The sequence below is a fragment of the Scomber japonicus genome, chromosome 1 (assembly GCF_027409825.1).
Source record: "Scomber japonicus isolate fScoJap1 chromosome 1, fScoJap1.pri, whole genome shotgun sequence".
Taxonomy (NCBI): domain Eukaryota; kingdom Metazoa; phylum Chordata; class Actinopteri; order Scombriformes; family Scombridae; genus Scomber; species Scomber japonicus.
The window spans coordinates 37,962,871-37,982,870 of record NC_070578.1 but is presented as its reverse complement, the minus strand read 5'-3'; the positions used below and the strand labels follow the sequence as shown (position 1 = coordinate 37,982,870).

At 40.4% G+C, this 20,000-nt stretch overlaps 1 protein-coding gene and 1 non-coding gene across 2 annotated transcripts in view; one reads left to right on the top strand and one right to left on the bottom strand.

Moving 5' to 3' along the window:
* dapk2a (death-associated protein kinase 2a) overlaps nucleotides 1-4,390 on the top strand; it is a 17,858-nt gene extending 13,468 nt beyond the window's left edge. Inside the window, exons 4-8 of the mRNA XM_053314956.1 lie at nucleotides 198-327; nucleotides 420-495; nucleotides 1,130-1,282; nucleotides 1,463-1,508; nucleotides 3,734-4,390. Of these exons, the coding sequence (XP_053170931.1) occupies nucleotides 198-327; nucleotides 420-495; nucleotides 1,130-1,282; nucleotides 1,463-1,508; nucleotides 3,734-4,390 (1,062 nt within the window). The remainder of the gene's footprint in view (nucleotides 1-197; nucleotides 328-419; nucleotides 496-1,129; nucleotides 1,283-1,462; nucleotides 1,509-3,733) is intronic.
* On the bottom strand, nucleotides 2,390-2,463 carry trnat-agu (transfer RNA threonine (anticodon AGU)). The gene has a single exon. It is a non-coding gene; the product is annotated as a tRNA-Thr (tRNA).
* Nucleotides 4,391-20,000: the final 15,610 nt, after the last annotated feature.

Genomic DNA, 20,000 nt, shown 5'->3' with positions numbered 1-20,000 from the left:
AAGGCATCCAGTGTATCTACAGTGTTTGATGATGTTAATGATGTTAATGTTGTTGATATATGTTGGAGTTAAAGGGGAAAAATGGAGATTGTACTTTGAACGCTTCCCATTTTACTCTCTGCATACCACCAATTTCCATCAATAAACAGATTTGAATATGAAATGTGTTTTTTTGGTTTTTTTTGTACTTTCCGCAGCCTGAAAACATCATGTTGTTGGACAAGAACGTGCCGTTACCAAGAATCAAACTCATTGATTTTGGTCTCGCTCACAAGATTGAAGCTGGCGTCGAGTTCAAGAACATCTTCGGGACACCTGAGTTTGTAGGTAAGATGAGTTCATTCAAGTATATTCTTTTTTTCATTTCTGCTACTTCAATCATAATTCAATTTTTCTTCTCATCTGTTTTGCCTTTGAAGCGCCGGAGATCGTCAACTATGAGCCACTGGGATTAGAAGCAGACATGTGGAGCATCGGAGTCATCACCTACATCCTGCAAGTGAACCACATATAATAAAACATCAACACAATGTCACTTAATTTTCATCTATCAGGATAATAATCAACTGTATCCTCCTTTAAAGTCCGTGTAAAGTAAGAATAAATATGTGTTCTGAGTTTGACATACCACAGAAAAGTGTGTTGTTAACCACCCTGCCAAATTTGAATGAATAAAAAAATCGCCAAATATATGAAATTAAGCTTCAAAGTTGTGTAAAAATCAGCCTCTTTCTCTGCTCCCAAACGCTGTGAGCATGGCCGCCGAGTCCGCTGAAACCCCGCCCCCTACCAAGTGTCACCTGTCAATCAAAGTCACTACCTCTACCCGAAACATGGACGCTACGGCGGCTAGCTCGGTGGCTAACTCAGCTAACTGGCTAACTGTAGCCTGTAGTAGTAGTAGTATGTATTTATACCTCTACAGCAGCAGGGGCGGGTTTATGCTAATCACTAAATCCTGAACACAGAAATCTTGAAACACAGTTTGTGAAGCCTAGCTCCACAATTCAAATCTAAATGGTTGAAATGCTTTTTACACCTTTTTTAGAAATACATTTATGACCTATTTAATGTGTTTAGAAGAAAAGGTCTGAATTCACTTTACACGGTCTTTAATATTTTCTTCCAGGCTGAGCGGTGCTTCACCTTTCCTGGGGGAGACAAAACAAGACACCTTGAGGAACATTTTGGCCATAAATTACGAGTTTGATGAAGAGTTTTTCTGCCATACGAGCGACCTGGCCAAGAAATTCATCAGCCAGCTGCTGGAGAAGGACAAGATGTAAGAGCTAGAGTGAATTACATTTTTCCTCAGGGGTAAACTTAACTTGTGTCAGTCAGTATGAGAAATATAAGAAATGTGTTTTTAATTGCAATGCTGCTCCCTAGAATCATAATCATAAACCATCAGTGATTATTAAAGATTAACAACATGATTTGAGGCTTTTTATTTCTCTTTCAGGAAGAGATTAACGATTCAAGATGCTCTTAATCACCCATGGATTAAGGTAAAGTGATGTTTGTATTGTATTTTTTACCCTTTCAACTAATGGAAATAAAGGAAAAAAGTGGCTGAGAGGTTGAAGTAGAGTATATCAAACATATTGGCTTCTATCATCAGGGGCTCTACAGAAAGCTCGACCCTTTCTCTTGATGTTAATAATCATGGTTACTGTCAGAAACTTTGTATTTCCAAAATAAAATAAGGAGTTACAAGGTTTCCTCCCTACAGCATCTTAATCCAATCAGAATTAGACCTGTCACCATAACTACTTTTATAGGACGATATATTGTCTCAGAAATAATCGCGATAAATGATATTATTGTCATTTAAAGATCATTTTATACCACTGATATAATGATAATATAATAGTATAATGATATAAAGATGGGATTGGAGACTTTAGTAAAAACTCAGACTGCCATTATGTTTGAGGACTCCAGGATTCCGGAATTGTGCTGTGATTCCGGAATCCCGGCCAATTCCGGAATTGTGGAAATCATAGGGCCCTATATTATGTTTGGGGACTCCGGGATTCCGGAATTGGCCGTGATTCCGGAATCCCAGCCAATTCCGGAATCGTGGAAATCATAGGGCCCTATATTATGTTTGAGGACAGAGTTATTTACCTTTAATTCTTCTGCAGTCTCCACTCAGGACGAGCACAGTGAGGAATGGAGGACACTACTCACTTAGCCAATGTGACATGAATAGCCTCTTAGCTGCTAATGTGAAGTGTGGCAATAATGAGGTCAAAGGTCATGTTCATGTATCATATGATAAGTCTGTATATAGACATGATGATGCTGATAATTAGGTTATTGTGAAATGCCTAGAAATAAAGACCCAAAGAAGGATAATATCTATGAATGTAACTCTGCAACCATCAGGCACTGCTGGGATTTGAACCCAGGATCTCCTGTTTACTAGACAGGCGCTTTAACCAACTAAGCCACAGCACCACTGAAAACAGATTCCTCCATAAGCCTTATAAACTGACTCTATGGACTCTTTGGGTGATGTGAACTTAATGTGAAATATTCAGAGGACAGTGTCGATGTTATATTCTTTTATAACTTCTGTAAAACTTGGCATTTCGTTGCATCTTCCTATATCTATAGTGCTCCTGTGGGTATTAATGCAGCTTTGGGTAAAGGCCTGGTTTGCTAATTGTCTGACACACTACCAAAAAGATTCACTGAGATTAAAAAAATAACACATTTGATAACTTTTATTAATGAAAAAGACCTTTATATAAGATTATTATTTGTTATGTATATTAGGATCTATTGAAAGAATAATGTAAAAAGGGTCGGTGTTAGAAACTGCTGTATTTATTTATTCATGTTTTTGGTTTGTCACTGTTTCTAAGGGAGATGAACAAAACAAAGACATATAATTATTTACTTTATCTATATATGTTAATTTGAGTTTAATGATGGTCGAGTGGTTAGGGTTAGGGTTTGCAGTTGCGACATACGCAGCCGACCCCGGTTCAAAACCCGGCCGGAGGTCCTTTGCAAAAAACAGTTAAAACAGTTACAGATAGGGATGTCCGATATTTACTTAAAAATGTAATATCGGGAAGTATTGGTATCGGGTTTTTTTGACCGATGTTTGTTCTGTAGACTTCAGCATTTCCGAGCTTGCATGAACGCAGCATGGGACGTTTACCAGTGCGCGCTTGATGACGTATAACAACAACATGCTAGACTCGTGGGGTCGCTAACCGCTCCTAACCGTAGCTAACAAGTTCATAGCGTCCACTGTCATGTACACGAACACACAAACAGAAATGAGGTTTACCTCCTCGTTGTCATTTTCTCTGTTATGTTTAAATGTAGAAAGCCATGTTGCATTTATGTTTGCATCCAGTGGGGCATCACAATAAAATTAGGCATAATGTGTTAATTCAACAGTAGGAGATATGTAAAGTTGTTAGCTGACAGTCTTGGTGTAAAAAGTCTGCATATATCAGTATCGGGTGATATCAGTACTGTAAATTAAGTGTTGGGGAATATCGGAATATCTGATAAGTCAATATCGAGCATCCCTAGTTACAGATTATTGATTTTTAGTGCGTGTTAAAAGTTATAAAATCACTCATTTCCAATTCATTATAAAGTCATTCATGGCTCCAAAGCTGCATCTTGTTGTTTTACTGTATTATTATCACACGTTTTTCATATGTTTGACGCTTATCAACCTTTCCCTTCTTTAAACCCTGAATAGTCCCATGAGCACAAGGAGGAAACCAAAGCCCAAGAGCAGAAGAAACGAGAGCGCCGCCAGCTGAAGACGAAGCGCCTGAGAGAATACACCATCAAGTCTCACTCCAGCATGCCTCCCAACAACACCTACGTGAACTTTGAACGCTTCGCCCAAGTGGTGGAGGACATTGACCAGATGGAGAGCTCGTTCGTCAGCCTGGCAGCGGCCCACGACTGCCTGCAGGAGGACATCGACGCCATGGTTTCCATTTACAACGAAAAGGAGGCCTGGTACAAGGAGGAGAGCGAAGAAGTGCGCCACGACATTTCCCAAATCCGCTACGAGTTCCGCAAAGTGGAAGCCATGAAGAGGAGCCTGCAGGACGACATGCAGGCCTTCAGCTCCAGCCTCGGCGCCATCAGCAACCGCTACCAGGAGAGGCAGAACCACTTCGACGCCCTGCGACTGGAGCTGAGCAACGAGCTGAAGTGGGTGCAGGAGGTGATGGGTTCGTTTCCAGCGGACGGAGGCAGCGGAGGTTACTCCAACTGTAACTTCTCCACCGTTTTCAACAACGACGTGAACGAGGCGCTGAAAGAGCTGCTGAACCGCTCCTGTGGAGGAGAGCTGCTGTCTGGGATCAACCTGGACTTCACTGAAACAGGACAGCAGAGATAAATGATGTTTGGAAGCTGAATATGTACAGGTGCTTTACAAGAGGCTGCAATACGTTAGACTAGGGGAGGCAAACCAGAACCAGAACCACCAAGGCATTCAGTCTGGCCCACTGGATAACTTGGCAAAGTAGCAGTTTTACAATAAAATGTGAGGCTTTTTTCACTTATTTTTGCATATTCACAGTCAAAGCCTCTGATCTGCTCATGGACGTCCAATTTGAGTTAACTGACTTTGAACATGATTCAGATTTTAAGGACAAATTTGCCTCATTGGTCTCTTTTACCAGGTTACGCCTAGATGGCTTATTACAGTTATAATATGTCTTATACATATATATTATATATTATACTCTATTTATAGGTTATTCTACAATGGTTTTACTGGTCCGGCCCATTTTAACTCAGATTGGGCTGTACAGTATGTTCATTCAGTCCAGCAGCTTAAACTATACTATACTAACCTACCAGCTTTAAACTATAGTATCGAATGGTAGTTAAACTCATTCACAGTGTCGTCAAGTAAGTATAACCATCAAAGATCACAGTATGGTAATAATTTACTTATTTTTGCTCACCATTCACAGTCAAGGTCTTTGATCTGCCAGTGGATGTCCAACTTCAGATAATTCACTTTCAGCAGAGATAAATGTTGTTGTTGTAGTTTGGAAGCTAAATATGTACAGTGCTTTACAAGAGGCTGCAATACGTTAGACTAGGGAGGTCAAACCAGAACCACCAAGGCATTCAGTCTGGCCCACTGGATAACTTTGCAAAGTAGCTTATTTTTGCATATTCACAGTCAAAGCCTGATCTGCTCATGGACGTCCAATTTGAGTTAACTGACTTTCAACATGATTCAGATTTTAAGGACAAATTTGCCTCGTTGGGCTTGGACACATTTTTATCAGTATCTTTTACCGGGTTACGCCTAGATGGTTTATTACAGTAAAGTTATAATATGTCTTATACATATATATTATATATTATATTATATTTATAGGTTATTATGCAATGGTTTTACTGGTCTTGCCCATTTTAATTCAAATGTATGTTCATTCAGTCCAGTTTAAACTATACTATACTAACCTATAAGCTTTAAACTATAGTATAGAATGGTAGTTAAACTCATTTACAGTGTTGTCAAGAAATTATAATCATCGAAGATCACAGTATGGTAATAATTAGAATTTAATACAACAATTTAGAACAAAAAGAACAACCACAATAAAGTAAAGTGAAATAATAATAACTTAAAAGCACCAGCATCCTAAACCGACCCATGAGTATGTAGTTTCAGTGGATCCTGCAGGATTTTCCATGAGTCAGGGACACAAAAGCATAAAGCAGGTTTGCCAACTTCAGTCCGAGCTCTCATCTCTCGAGTGTAGGCCAATGATTGGATCTTGTTTGATGGGGTCCAGAGGTCCAGTCCAGTAATGAAATGATGTAATTTGGACAGTATGTGGCCCCTGGACTGTTTCAGGCTCTACAGGATGATCTCTGTTCCTACACAAATGATTGTCTATAATACAGTTGCCTATTTTTTTTTTTCAAACTGCACATTTTCATGCTGGAAATGATAATACAGACAAAAAGCTCTGTCCTCTTGTGAAGTGCAATTCTCAGCTAAAGAACTGAAGTATACTATTTTTTTTTTTGGTCAGTAATATTTGTTGTGCTGTGTGTGTTGGATACAAAGACAGTTAATGACATTTTTTGGTATATTTTATCTATAATAGCTTCATATAAAGTCAGTGAGAACATGCGTGTTGGTGATATAGATGTGTGTGGATTGTTAAATGCACCTAAAACATTGTCAGACTCACAATGAACAGTTTAAAATTAATGCAGCAGAACCTGAAAAATCATCCTTTTTTTTTTACTCAAAACTTTCTTCTTCTTTGGCGCCTACATTACCCACAATGCAACCTGACTACCAACAATTCAGTAGGAGATTTAGGTGCTAATAGCAGATAATGCAACCTGGAGCTGCAGATTTCTTTACATTACAAACCTGTCTTCAGTCCTAAGCAGCACTGACTCGAAGTAGTTCACTTGAGGTAGTTTGTCATCATCATCATCATCATCATCATCATCATGCAGCTCCTTCGGAAGACATAACAAACTTTATATGACTCCTTCACATCTGCATTAGTGCTCTCCAAGACCCGGAAACAGACTTTTAATGTAGGCTATAAAATCAGTTGAGTTCCCCTTTAATGGCTACTGTTAGTGTCCAATCAAAACTATCACTATTGATCAAAACTGCTCACAGACTATCGATTAAACCACATAAAGGTGCATATTTTTTTGATTTTGTCTGTTTTTCACTGAGAGTATTTATTCCGACTCTAAAAACTAGGTTACATGTGAGTCACAGTTGAGTTCAGATTGATTCATACTGATCAAAACCTCAGCTGACATTTGCACAGGCACGTTTGCACAACACTGTTTGCTTTGTAAACTTGCACTAAACCGTAGCTCCCATATCATTAAAGGGAATCTGAGACAAGAACTGTGCACTGTATAATGTGTGTATCACTGAGTTCACTTGAGTCCAATGATCCCTATTTATGAGTTTGTTTACAGGCGTTTTATGATAAACTCATCACTGGGTGTTTTTCCTCAAAGGCAGCTGGAGCCAAATCAAAGCTAGTGTCATTTAAGGTATGTGATAAGCTTGTAGGTCATGAAAAGAGAGAGATATCTTTATTTATACTGTTAATATAGGCAAAAGTCTCCCTCTACTGATGTTGTTCTCTTCTCTGTGCAGAATTTTCTCTTCACATTCACCTTAAAGTCCGTGTAAAGTAATAATAAATATGTGTTCTGAGTTTGACATACCACAGAAAAGTGTGTTGTTAACCACTCTGCCAAATTTGAATTATTAAAAAAAATCACCAAATATATGAAATTAGGCTTCAAAGTTGTGTAAAAATCAGCCTCTTTCTCTGCTCCCAAACGCTGAAGCCCCGCCCCCTACCAAGTGTCACCTGTCAATCAAAGTCACCACCTCTACCAGAAACATGGATGCTACGTCTGAGAGCTTTCTGCTGCTAACTCAGCTGCTAGCTCGGCTGCTATCTCAGCGGCTAACTCTGCTGCTAGCTCAGCAGTTAGCTTGGTGGCTAACTCAGTGGCTAGCTCGTCAGCTAACTCAGCTAACTGGCTAACTGTAGACTGTAGTAGTAGTAGTGTGCCCTGAATGTATTTATACCTCTACAGCAGCAGGGGCGGGTTTATGCTAATCACTAAATCCTGAACACAGAAATCTTGAAACACAGTTTGTGAAGCCTAGCTCCACAATTCAAATCTAAATGGTTGAAATGCTTTTTACACCTTTTTTAGAAATACATTTATGACCTATTTAATGTGTTTAGAAGAAAATGTCTGAATTCAGTCTTTAAATCTCAGTTTAAATCACATTCTTGTGATCATGATCTATGACAATTCAATTCAATCCTGTTTAATGTCATTATACAGAACAGAGCAGCATACAATGACATTAGCAGTGTCATCAAGGCAGTACAGTACAAAAAAGCAACACATTTAATAATAATAACTGAGTACAGTAAGTGCACTTGAACGCCCTCACATCGCCCACACATACGCAGACAGTCCATATATTGGTCATTAACAGTCCATGATGATGTTATACAGTAAAGTGCATGAGTCCAGTTCATTCCTCCTCAGTCTCAGTCTATTATTGGTAGAATGGAATAGAATATATTTGACACAAGCAATACATGGGATTTTAAAAAAGCATATACATAGCACTTGTCAGGGATAAAATGAAGAAGTCCAGTCACAAGTAGTGCAAGCAGCGATGACTGGGCCCAAGCTCCTTCGCCACGCCACGAATGAGCGAGACTTGCCACAACGCATCTACTAAGTCAAATGGAAACAAACAGTGCCAAAATCGCAAACTCAATTCAAAATGGCCGACTTCCTGTTGCAGTTATGGTATGGGTCCAAGAGACTTTTTTGTGCGTCTTTACACGATACATATGAGTACCAAATTTCGTTCATCTACATCAATCTGGAAGGAGGGGCTGAATTTTTTTATTTTCTAGGGGGCGCTATTGAGCCAGTTTGCCTTGTGAGGATATGGGTCCAAGAGACTTTTTTGTGCGTCTTCAGATGATACATATATATACCAAGTTTTTCTTCATTTACGTCAATCTGGAGGGAGGGGCTCAATTTTCTTAATCTTCTACGGGGTGCAGTACCCCCATTTGGCCAGCAGTTCCTGAAAGATACTGCACTTTCTATTTCTTTTATGGAGAGTGGTAGTTTGTTCCACTCCACAGCTCCAGCATAGATAAAAGTTTCTCCCCCTCTCTTTGTCCTATGTTTGTTTGAAGAGGGCTATATTCCCCCGACTAGCTCTTGTATTGTGTCCGTGGGCTACTCTCTTAAAATAACTTTGGGGCTCTGTTATTATTTAAAATCCTGTGGACCATAGTAAGTCGGACTTGTCTCGCTCTGGCCTCAACTGGAAGCCACCATAGTTGTATAAATTGGGCCCCTTCCCCATGTGACTCCTGTGATATAGCCCCAAGACTACTCTAATTAGTTTATCCCGTACTGTCTGAAGTTTTTGTTCCAGGGCTTTGTTAAGACTCCAGTATACCAGGAACTGATCGCATAATCGAAGTGACATTAGTAAAGTGACAGGTGCTGGTGCTTAGTGTGGTAATAAAGTGCTAGTAAGTGATGTTTGAAGTGTCAGAGTACATCAATAGGGGCGTTTCCACTGCAGGAACTTTGGGGTAATTTTACAGGGCCAGTCCTGTTGGTGCATGTCTCCACTGCAGGAACCTCCCCCACAGGGCCATTTACAGGAACTTTTACAGGGGACAACGGAGTACCTACTCCAGGGTAGATACTCGGCCCTGAAAAGCTCCTGGATGGGGCTTGAGGTTAACCTGGCGCTGAGTGGCTAAACCTAAAGCAGGCTCTGACGCCATCAGAAAGCACCAAAACAACCGGCATTTTTAAAATCCAGCAGAAGGGGAGCATTAGCATTAGCATTAGCCTAGCAGACACCGCTGTAAACAACAAGAAAACAGCAAGAAGATGTACGACTAATGGACTGACGATGAGGTGCAGGCATTGATTGGTATCTACGGCACCGAAGAGATTCAGAGGGGGTTTGAGTCATCGCGGTGAAACTCATGACGTCGCCGAGGGGTCCTACTCTGCAATGGAGACACAGCCACTGAGAGGGCCGAGTGAGAGGACGGTTCCTGTAGAAGTTCCTACCCGCTCCTTTTACCAGGAACTCCTGCAGTGGAAACGCGGCTATCGATACATTCCTGGGACAGAAAAAGCTATATTTCGGAGCCTTGTGGTTCTGGTACAGTCCATAACAAAGGTGGTTGGGGTCATGGATGATGTTGCCCCCTCTCTGCACACAGTGTTTCAGGTAAATGTCCTTGTTTTAGGGTAGCTGGATGCCAATGGTGCATTCAGTGGCTTTAACTACCTGCTGCAGAGCCTTCTACGGTGGCCCCGAAGTGCAAAACACAACAGCCAATAAGAAAACAAAGGTTTGAGTCTCTCTAATGCTGTTGTGCTTTGCACTTCAGGGCCACCATAGCCTTCTGGTCAGCAGTGGTGCAGCTGCCATACCACACTGTTCTGCAGGATTAGTTTGGAGCCAGTCGTGCTCCAGTATGTAGTTTACATAAGTGTGAAGTGGAAAGTTGAAGCCTCCAGCACACAAACACTAAGGATGGACTTTACAGTGGAAGAGGAGACTTTAGAAATGAGTAATGTTTGTATTAATATTGTTGTGATCGAGAGCTGTTCTGTTATACTTGCCTAATTGATGCATATCATTTGTACAGCATGAATGATTCAGTCCAAACATCCTCAGCCATGCTTTAATGTAGTATTTTATTACATGATGAGCTCCATGTGCAGTTTAGATTGCTGTCAACAAGCACTTATGTCCATTTCACTTGCATGATAAATAACAATAAATAACTCTATAGCGCTGTTGTGGTCTCCAACCCACCAACCCTTCTCCTGTAGAGTTACTGCCCTGCATGTTTTAGGTATCTCCTCACTTTAATACACTTTATTCTAATTATTAACCCGTTATAAAGCCAGTTGACGAGCTTCAGCGGCTTGATAAAGAGTTAATTATTAGAATCAGGTGTGTTAGAGTGGAGAGAAACCTAAAACATGCAGGGCAGCAGCTCTACAGGAGAAGGGTTGGTGGTCACTACTCTACACACTATGTGCAAATAGGGAAAAACACTAGTGAACATATACACACACACACACACACACACACACACACCAAATGGCTCTAACAAATATAATCTTTCAGTAAGGAAGAAGGAGAGGTGTATATCATTTATTTTTTAACCAGTTAATTGAACTTTTTTATATCAAATCTGATCAATTATTAGTATTAGTATTTCCTTCTTTTAAAAAAAACATATTTAGGGGGTCTTTGAACCTTTTTGACTGTGTTAAACTGTTTTAAAACATAAGAATACTCTGCTTGGAACAAAAAAGTGTTATTACCACTTTAAAATTCTTGTAGTATAGAAAATCTTCATGAATAGAGCAACGTGTTTGGGCTAGGGGCCTTCATCAGGGTCATTTTTAAACATAAGTAATATATTTTATAATGACCCAAGCACAAACACGTTGGTCTATTTATGAAATAGTGATAATGTGGTTTTCTGTAAGACCCAAAAAGCAGATTTATTATTATTAAAAAAAAAAGGTTCAGTCTGACGGTTTGGAGGCTGGCTGAGGGTGAAGCTTGAGGCAGAGGCGGAGCGGCAGAGCTCTGGTGAGCAAATGATGCAACAAAAACATCAGTCACTACAAGTTCCTCCTGGAGGTTTGAGCCAGCAGTCACCACAAGAAGCAAAAACAAAAGTGTTGCTGGAGCTTAGACTTTCTCTCTAAATCAGGGGTGTCAAACATGCGGCCCGTGGGCCAGAACCGGCCCGCCGAGAGGTCCAATCTGGCCCAGTTTCCTTCTTCCTCTTTTCCTTCCTTCCTTCCTTCCTTCCTTCCTTCCTGTGTTCTTTTCCTTTCTCCTTTCCTTCCATCTGTCCTTGCTCCCTTCCTTCCTTCCTTCCTTCCTTCCTTCCTTCTTGTCTTCTTTTCTCTTCCTTCCATCTGTCCTTGCTCCCTTCCTTCCTTCCTTCTTTCTTTACTTCTTTTCTCTTCCTTCCATCTGTCCTTGCTCCCTTCCTTCCTTCCTTCTTTCTTTACTTCTTTTCTCTTCCTTCCATCTGTCCTTACTCCCTTCCTTCCTTGCTCCCTTCCTTCCTTCCTTCCTTCCTTCTCTTCTCTTCCTTCCATCTGTCCTTCCTCCCTTTCTTCCTTCCTTCCAGCTTTCCTTCCTGTATTCTCTTCCTTCTCCTCCCTCTTTTCCTTCCTTCCTTCCTTCCTTCTTGTCTTAGGTTCTCTTCCTTCCATTTGTCCTTCCTTCCTTCCTTCCTTCCTTCCTTTTAGTGATCCATCCCACATCAGATCAGATTGTGCTGTATGTGGCCCTTGAATGAAGATGAGTTTGACACGCCTGCTCTAAATATAGGCAAATAAATGCAAATATGTTTAATCTCTAAAGTCTTCCTGCTGTACAGAAGATGTCTTTTCCTTCACTGTAAAGTCAATGTTCAGTGTTTGTGCTCTGCAGGCTTCAAGTTTCCACATCACACGCTTATAAACCCCAAATTAGATTTCCAATCAGCACAGAGACGCTTTTCACTTTTCAGCAGATCAATATGTGGAAACTCTGCACGTGTGTTATTTTGCACAGTGAAGCTCAAACGTCAAACTGAAGTCACAAGAATACATTTACATTTTTTGAGAGGAGTCTTCAATGCTGTAAACAACATCAGTTTTTTAAATGAGAGCAGTCATGCAGAAAAAATGCATGACTGTGGTTTTCTTTTCTTCTTCTTCTTCTTTTTTCTTTTTTTTGGTGGTGAAAAATAATCTCATGATTCATTTGAAACGCCACTTTAAAAATCTCTTTGGAAAAACAGAAAAAGAAAAAAAGGAACTTGCAGAGATTTGGAGCCAGCTGCTGACTCATGGAGCTAACAAGCGTGTCATGGCGGCGGCAGCGATGAGACGAGCTGCTGCCTGCGGAGATCTGCTGGAACTGGATCAGACACTTGTTTTTTTTTTTTTTTAAACCAGCTGGGACACGACCGAGTCTTCAGAAGAAGAAGAAGCTGCACCTCCTGAAATTGAAATCTACACCCCCGCACACACGGCTCGAGCTCACTACCACACCATATGTAGACGCTTACTACTATTCTGAGAGCACACACTTATTTATGGGTCAGTATTTTCAAGAGGAAGACAAGATCTGAGCAGCACTTAACATAACAAACTGGATAATATCAACCCCTTTTTTTTGCTTTTCCTACCTCTTTGAGGCCATGACAACATAAAACATGGATTTTTTTCTCATTTACCCTAACTTTTATGTTTTATAGACCTCTACAGACCTCATTTGTTCAAAACGTTTATAAAAAACATATTAGAAACTAATTCTGTTCATGTACAAGATGAAAAAAATGAAACTCAATTTATACACTAGCACAACCTGTATCTATAGCAACCATAGAACAACCCGTATCTATAGCAACCATAGAACAACCCGTGTCTATAACAACCATAGAACAACCTGTATCTATAGCAACCATAACACAACCTGTATCTATAGCAACCATAACACAACCTGTATCTATAGCAACCATAGAATAACCTGTATCTTTAGCAACCATAACACAACCTGTATCTATAGCAACCATAGAACAACCTGTATCTATAGCAACCATAGAACAACCTGTATCGAGAGCAACCATAGAACAACCTGTATCTATAGCAACCATAGGACAACCTGTATCTATAGCAACCATAGAACAACCCGTATCTATAGCAACCATAGAACAACCCGTATCTATAGCAACCATAGAACAACCTGTATCTATAGCAACCATAGAACAACCTGTATCTATAGCAACCATAGAACAACCCGTATCTATAGCAACCATAACATAACCTGTATCTATAGCAACCATAGAACAACCTGTATCTATAGCAACCATAGAACAACCTGTATCGAGAGCAACCATAGAACAACCTGTATCTATAGCAACCATAGAACAACCTGTATCTATAGCAACCATAGAACAACCCGTATCTATAGCAACCACAGAACAACCTGTATCTATAGCAACCATAACACAACATGTATCTATAGCAACCATAGAACAACCTGCATCTATAGCAACCATAACACAACCCGTATCTATAGCAACCATAGAATAACCTGTATCTTTAGCAACCATAGAACAACCCGTATCTATAGCAACCATAGAACAACCCGTATCTATAGCAACCATAGAACAACCTGTATCTATAGCAACCATAACACAACCTGTCTCGAGAGCAACCATAGAACAACCTGTATCTATAGCAACCATAGAACAACCTGTATCCATAGCAACCATAGAACAATCTGATGGTCTGTCTGTGCATTACATTCCTCATACAAGTGCTAAAGATTGACCCAAAAAAGTTAAATGGGTTCAATACATTTAGTTTTTGAGCAGACATCATGACACAAAGTAACCTCTACTAAATATTTTAACCCAGTCTTGACACTTCTGAGGTGTTAAAACTTGTGAATTTTGCACTAATATCTACCAACCATCACTATCATTATATATTCACCCACCACATGCGGTTTCTTCTTTTTACGAGTACAATTCAGCACAAAAGAAACCTCAGATCAGGTTATAAAAATTAATGCACTCTCCTGAATGCGAGCATGAATGACATAACCCAACACGCCTTAACCCAGATAGATAAATCATCCATCCCATATAACGCTTGGAACGAGTCCAAGTGGCACAGTTAAAGGCATTTTTTTTTTTTTTTTTTTTGACTCAACTGAACATGTGCTGACTGTTAACCTTTTCACACCGCTCTGTGAATGACACAGCAGTGTTACAAAAGGCTCACGGTACAAAGCCCCCATTTAAATGAATGCTGAGTCATATAAGGATGACTATAACTTGTTTGATTGACAGCTGTAATAAAACTGCTGATGTGCTGTTTTCATGGGGGGAAAGTCGTTATAGCTGCAGTTATAAGCATACATGGTTCAATAAGGAGGAGTTAGTTATTTATTAAGAGTTATTAATAGTTTAACTTTTAGTGGGTTAATATTTGACTGTATTTTTTAAATCTTGTTGTACTTTGATATATCGGGAGAAGGCTGGGATGATAATGTTGTTGTTTTTTTGTGCTATCCGTTTTGACTGTTCCTTATTTCCTTCCTCCCTCCCTCCTTTCCTTCCTTCTTTCCTCCCTCCTTTGCTTCCTTCTTTCCTCCCTTCTTCCTTCTTTCCCTCCCTTCCTTCCTTCTTTCCTCCCTTCTTCCTTCTTTCCCTCCCTTCCTTCCTTCTTTCCTTCTTCCTTCCCTCCTGCCTCCTTTCCTTCCTTCTTCCTTCCTTCCCTCCTTCTCTCTTTCTTTCCTCCCTCCTTTCCTTCCTCCCTCCTTTACTTCCCTCATTCCCTTCATTTTTCCTCCTTTCCTTCCTCTCTCCCTCCTTCCTTCCTTCCTCCTTTCCTTCCTCCCTCCCTCCTTTCCTTCCTCCCTCCCTCCTTTCCTTCCTCCCTCCTTTCCTTCCCTCCTTCCCTTCCTTCTTCCTTCCCTCCTTCCTTCCTCCTTTCCTTCCTTCCCTCCTTCCTTCCTCCTTTCCTTCCTCTCTCCCTCCTTCCTCCCTCCTTTACTTCCCTCCTTCCCTGATGTGAGTGTAATCATCTGTTTTTTGTTTTATTAGCCGTAACAAATGATATGATATGTGAAGGCTGTGTGTCTGTCAGCTGTTTGTTTGAACTTTTAACTGCAACTAAAAAGCAGCTTATCTTCTTTATTGTTATGAAAGTTAACCTTGAGACTTTAATGTGATATAAACAATAAGATATATCTGTTCACGGTTAAAGGAAAGATTGTTCACTTCTCTGAATCCTGAACTTATATCAGACTGAAATGTTCTCGAATCTCTTTCTGTTCTCACATTTCTTCTTATTCTTTAATATTGTGAGTGAGTTCACACTGAGGAGTAAATATGAAGCACTATGAGAAGCTGGAGGGATCAAAACTGTCAGAAAGATGAGAACACTTCTCATCCTCCATCACCAGAAAGACAGAAAGAAAGGGAGGAAGGAAGGAAGGAAGGAAGGAAGGAAAGAAGGAAGGAAGGAAGGAAGGAAGGAAAGAAAGAAGGAAGGAAGGAAGGAAGGAAGAAAGAAAGAATGACAACTGAAAGAAAGAAAGAAAGAAAGAAAAAACAAAGAAAGAAAAGAATGACAACTGAAAGAAAGAAAGAAAAAAGAGAAAGAGAGAAAGAAAGAAAGAATAGTAAATAAAAGAAAGAAAGAAAGAAAGAAAGAAAACTGAAAAAAGAAAGAAAACTGAAAGAAAGAAAGAAAGAAAGAAAGAAAAGAATGACAACTAAAAAAGAAAGAAAAAGCAAGAAAGAAAAGAATGACAACTCAAAGAAAGAAAGAAAGAAAGAAAGGAAGGTTGAGTAGTAAAAAGTAAAAGTAAAAATTTAGAGACAATAAATAAAAATCTATTAGATTATTTTCCTGCAGCTTTTAGTATTTAAACACCTGTAGCACCACTTTACAGCACTTTACGTCACTTTACGTCACTTTACGGTATTCAAACATCAGTGAGTGTGTAGCATGTAGCATATAGCATAGCTGTTACGTTAGCCACATCTACATTTAGCTGCAGCACAGTTTCAGTATAAAAGCATTAACAGGAAGTGAACTGACTCTGGGAGAGAACGCCTTTCAAACAGGAAATGGAAATGACGGCCCGAGATGTTGTAACCATGGTGAACATTGCTGTGTTATACAAATATTAATTATTTACAGAAGTGAGATTCAGATTCAGAAAAATTAAACACTTTAATTAAACTGTATTCCTATTGTCTTTCTTCCGTCCTTCCTTCCTTCCCTCCTTTCCTTTCTCCCTTCCTTTCTTCCTTCCTTCCTCCCTCCCTCCTTTCCATCTTTCTTCCTTCTTTCCATCCTTCCTTCCTTCCTTTCCCTCCTTCTTTCCTTTCCTTTCCTTCCTTCCTTACTTCACTCCTTTCCTTTCTCCCTTCCTTTCTTCCTTCCTTCCTTCCTTCCTTTCCTCCTTCCTTTCTTCCTTCCTTCCTCCCTCCCTCCTTTCCATCTTTCTTCCTTCTTTCCATCCTTCCTTCCTTCCTTTCCCTCCTTCTTTCCTTTCCTTTCCTTCCTTCCTTACTTCACTCCTTTTCTTTCTCCCTACCTTTCTTCCTTTCCTCCTTCCTTCCTTCCTTTCCTCCTTCCTTCCTCCCTCCCTTCCTCCTTCCCTTCCTTCTTCCTTCTTTCCTTCCTTCCACCCTTCTTCCTTCTTTCCTTCTTTCCTTCCTTCCTCCCTTTCTATTTTCCCCTTCCTTCCTTCCTTCCTTCCTTCCTTCCTCCCTCCTTTCCTTCCTTCCTTCCTTCCTTCCTTCCTTCCTTCCTTCCTTCCTTCCTTCCTTCCTTCTTTCCTTCTACTTTAATTAAACTGTATTCCTACTGTTACCAATTGGGTTAAATCTTATATATGTGTCGAGTAAAAGTGTTTATGTAGTTTGAAGGTTGAATTTTTAATCCATTGGGTTTTAAATCTGAAAAAAACAAGACAAAGAAACATTTAAAAACACAAAAATTAACAGGATAAAGACATAAATGTTAAATTAGTGTCCCAATCTGTGGCTCTTCCTCCTCCTCCTCCTCCTCCTCCTCCTCCTCCTCCTCCTCCCACAGATCTGAAATGAAATATGTGATAATTAGACAACTCTTAACATGAAGTTGTTGCTGAGACTTGTGCTTCATGGGCGGGAACGTCCACCTGCAGCCTCGAGCCTCATCAGCAGAACTGAAACACACACAGAGAAGTTATTTAGCTGCTAGTTTTTATTCTGCAAACCTGCAAACTGTCTCTTTACCTGTAAGTCACTTCTTTAGGACAAGAGACCACAGAACTTCTATATTTATATTTACAGAGTTTGTTAAAGTCTGTGTAAAGTAAGAATAAATATGTTCTGAGTTTGACATACCACAGAAAAGTGTGTTGTTAACCACCCTGCCAAATTTTAATGATTAAAAAAAATCGTCAAATATATGAAATTAGGCTTCAAAGTTGTGTAAAAATCAGCCTCTTTCTCTGCTCCCAAACGCTGAAGCCCCGCCCCCTACCAAGTGTCACCTGTCAATCAAAGTCACCACCTCTACCAGAAACATGGACGCTACATCTGAGAGCTTTCTGCTGCTAACTCAACTAAAAAAAAGATGCAGTTTGTCCAGGCGGGGAGTTCTGGTCCTCTGAAATGGGGCCAACCAGGAAGTAACTTAGAGCTGCATTCTATCAAAAGGCCACCAGGGGGCGACCGTCTCTATAAAAGTCAATGGAGAATTCACCAACTTCTCACTTGATTTCTAACCTCAGTAAACGTTTTCAAAATGTGTTTATGGTCTCAATCGCTAGTTTAAAGCCTTCTTCAATGCAGTATGATGTTCATTTGGGACATTTTGGCCTCCCTGATTTTATATGTGACGATAAAGCAGGGTATGCATTAGGGCGTGGCTACGTCCTGATTGACAGGTTGATTGACCAATGTCCTCGAGATCCAGCCCTCGCATCCAATCGCAGCCTACCCGCTCCGCCGTTGGTCCCGCCCATACGTCCGCCCATGGCTCCGCCTCATGCCCATATAAGTAGAATCCGTGTTTTTATTTTTCCCAGCATGCACCTGAAATTTTCAAGATGGCGCTGCCTAGATTAGAAACTATTGGCTTCGGAGCAGCAGTCCACAAACCAATGGGTGACGTCACGGATGTTACGTCCATTTCTTATATAGCCTACAGTCTATGAGTTTGTGCACATGAATTTTTTTGCACATTAGGAAATCTAAAACTAAAAGAAATGTGTATGTGGTGTTTTTACAGTTCTCAAAAGTGACCCTGTACAGTCTGTAAGGGTCAGTAATGTTAGAAACTGATATATATAACTGCAAGATAAACAACAAAAACAAAGTGAGTCAGCTCAAAAACTGAGTTACACAACATCCATAAAAACACACAACTACAACAGGAAGTAGAAAAAAACCCCAGCGATAGATAAGTTAAAGCTTTATAATATTGCTGACTAGGACTATTTCCTGTTTTTGTGACATTACAGAAAATAATGGTCTCCTAGCAACAACAACAACACTGTGAGAGCATTTCAACCAACTAAATGCTGTGTGTGTTTTCATCTTCAAAGCTTGTGACACTGAAACTTCTTTCCTTCCTCCCTTCCTTCTTTCCTTTCCGTCCTTCCTCCCTTCCTTCTTTCCTTTCCGTCCTTCCTTCCTTCCTTGCTTCCTTCCCTCCTTCCTTCCTTCCTTCCTTCCTTTCTTTCTTCCTGCCTTCCTTCTTTCCTCCGTTCTTCCTTCCTTCCTTCCTCTATCCTTCCTCCCTTCCTTTTTTTCCTTTCTTTCCTCCCTCCCTCCTACCTTCCTTCCTTCCTTCTTCCCTCCCTCCGTCCTTCCTGCCTTCCTTTCCTTCCTCCCTTCCTTTTTTCCTTTCCTCCTTTCCTTCCTTTCTTCCTTCTTTCCTTTCTTCTTTCCTTTCTTCCTTCCTTCCTTCCTTCCTTCCTTACTTCTTCCCTTCCTTCTTTCCTTTCTTTCCTCCCTCCCTCCTACCTTCCTTCCTTCCTTTTTTCCTCCCTCCTACCTTCCGTCCTTTCTCCCTTCCTTTTTTCCTTTCCTCCTTTCCTTCCTTTCTTCCTTCCTTCCTTTCTTTCCTTCCTTTCTTCCTTCCTCCATCCTTCCTTCCTCCCTCCTTTTCTTCCTTCTTCCTTCCTTTCTTCCTTCCTCCATCCTTCCTTCCTCCCTCCTTTTCTTCCTTCTTCCTTCCTTTCTTCCTTCCTTCCCTCCTTCCTTCCTCCCTCCTTTTCTTCCTTCTTCCCTCCTCCCTTCCTTCCTTGGGTTAAACACATTTCAGAGGTTTTTCTGACTATGTAATTTCAGCGTCTCTAGTTTCGAATCTGGCTTTTTTGTTTTCATGCATCTTCCTCTTCTTCTCTCTTTCTTTCTTTCTTCTTCTACTACTGACAGTTTTCTTATAAAAACAACCAAAGAAGAAGAAGTGTAAACAGTATCTGGTTGTGAGATAAGGTGGGAGCCGCAGCGACGGCCGGGCCTCTCTGAGTCTGTGTTACTAAGATAACCACGGCAACCCTCTTTAGACCGCTGTGTGTGTTTCTGCTCGTTAACAACAAAGCTAGCAGCAGAAATCAATTAAGACTGTTACAGTATAAAAGACGTGAAGGTTTAACCCTTACATACACACATATACACACATACACACATATACACACATACACACACACACACATACACATACACACACACACACACACACACATACACATACACACACACGCACGTACACATTTTGATATTTGAAAGCAATATAAACGCCCTAAATGTAATATTTACCCCATCTGTTTTGACTGTTCCTTCTTTCCTTCTTGATTTCCTTCC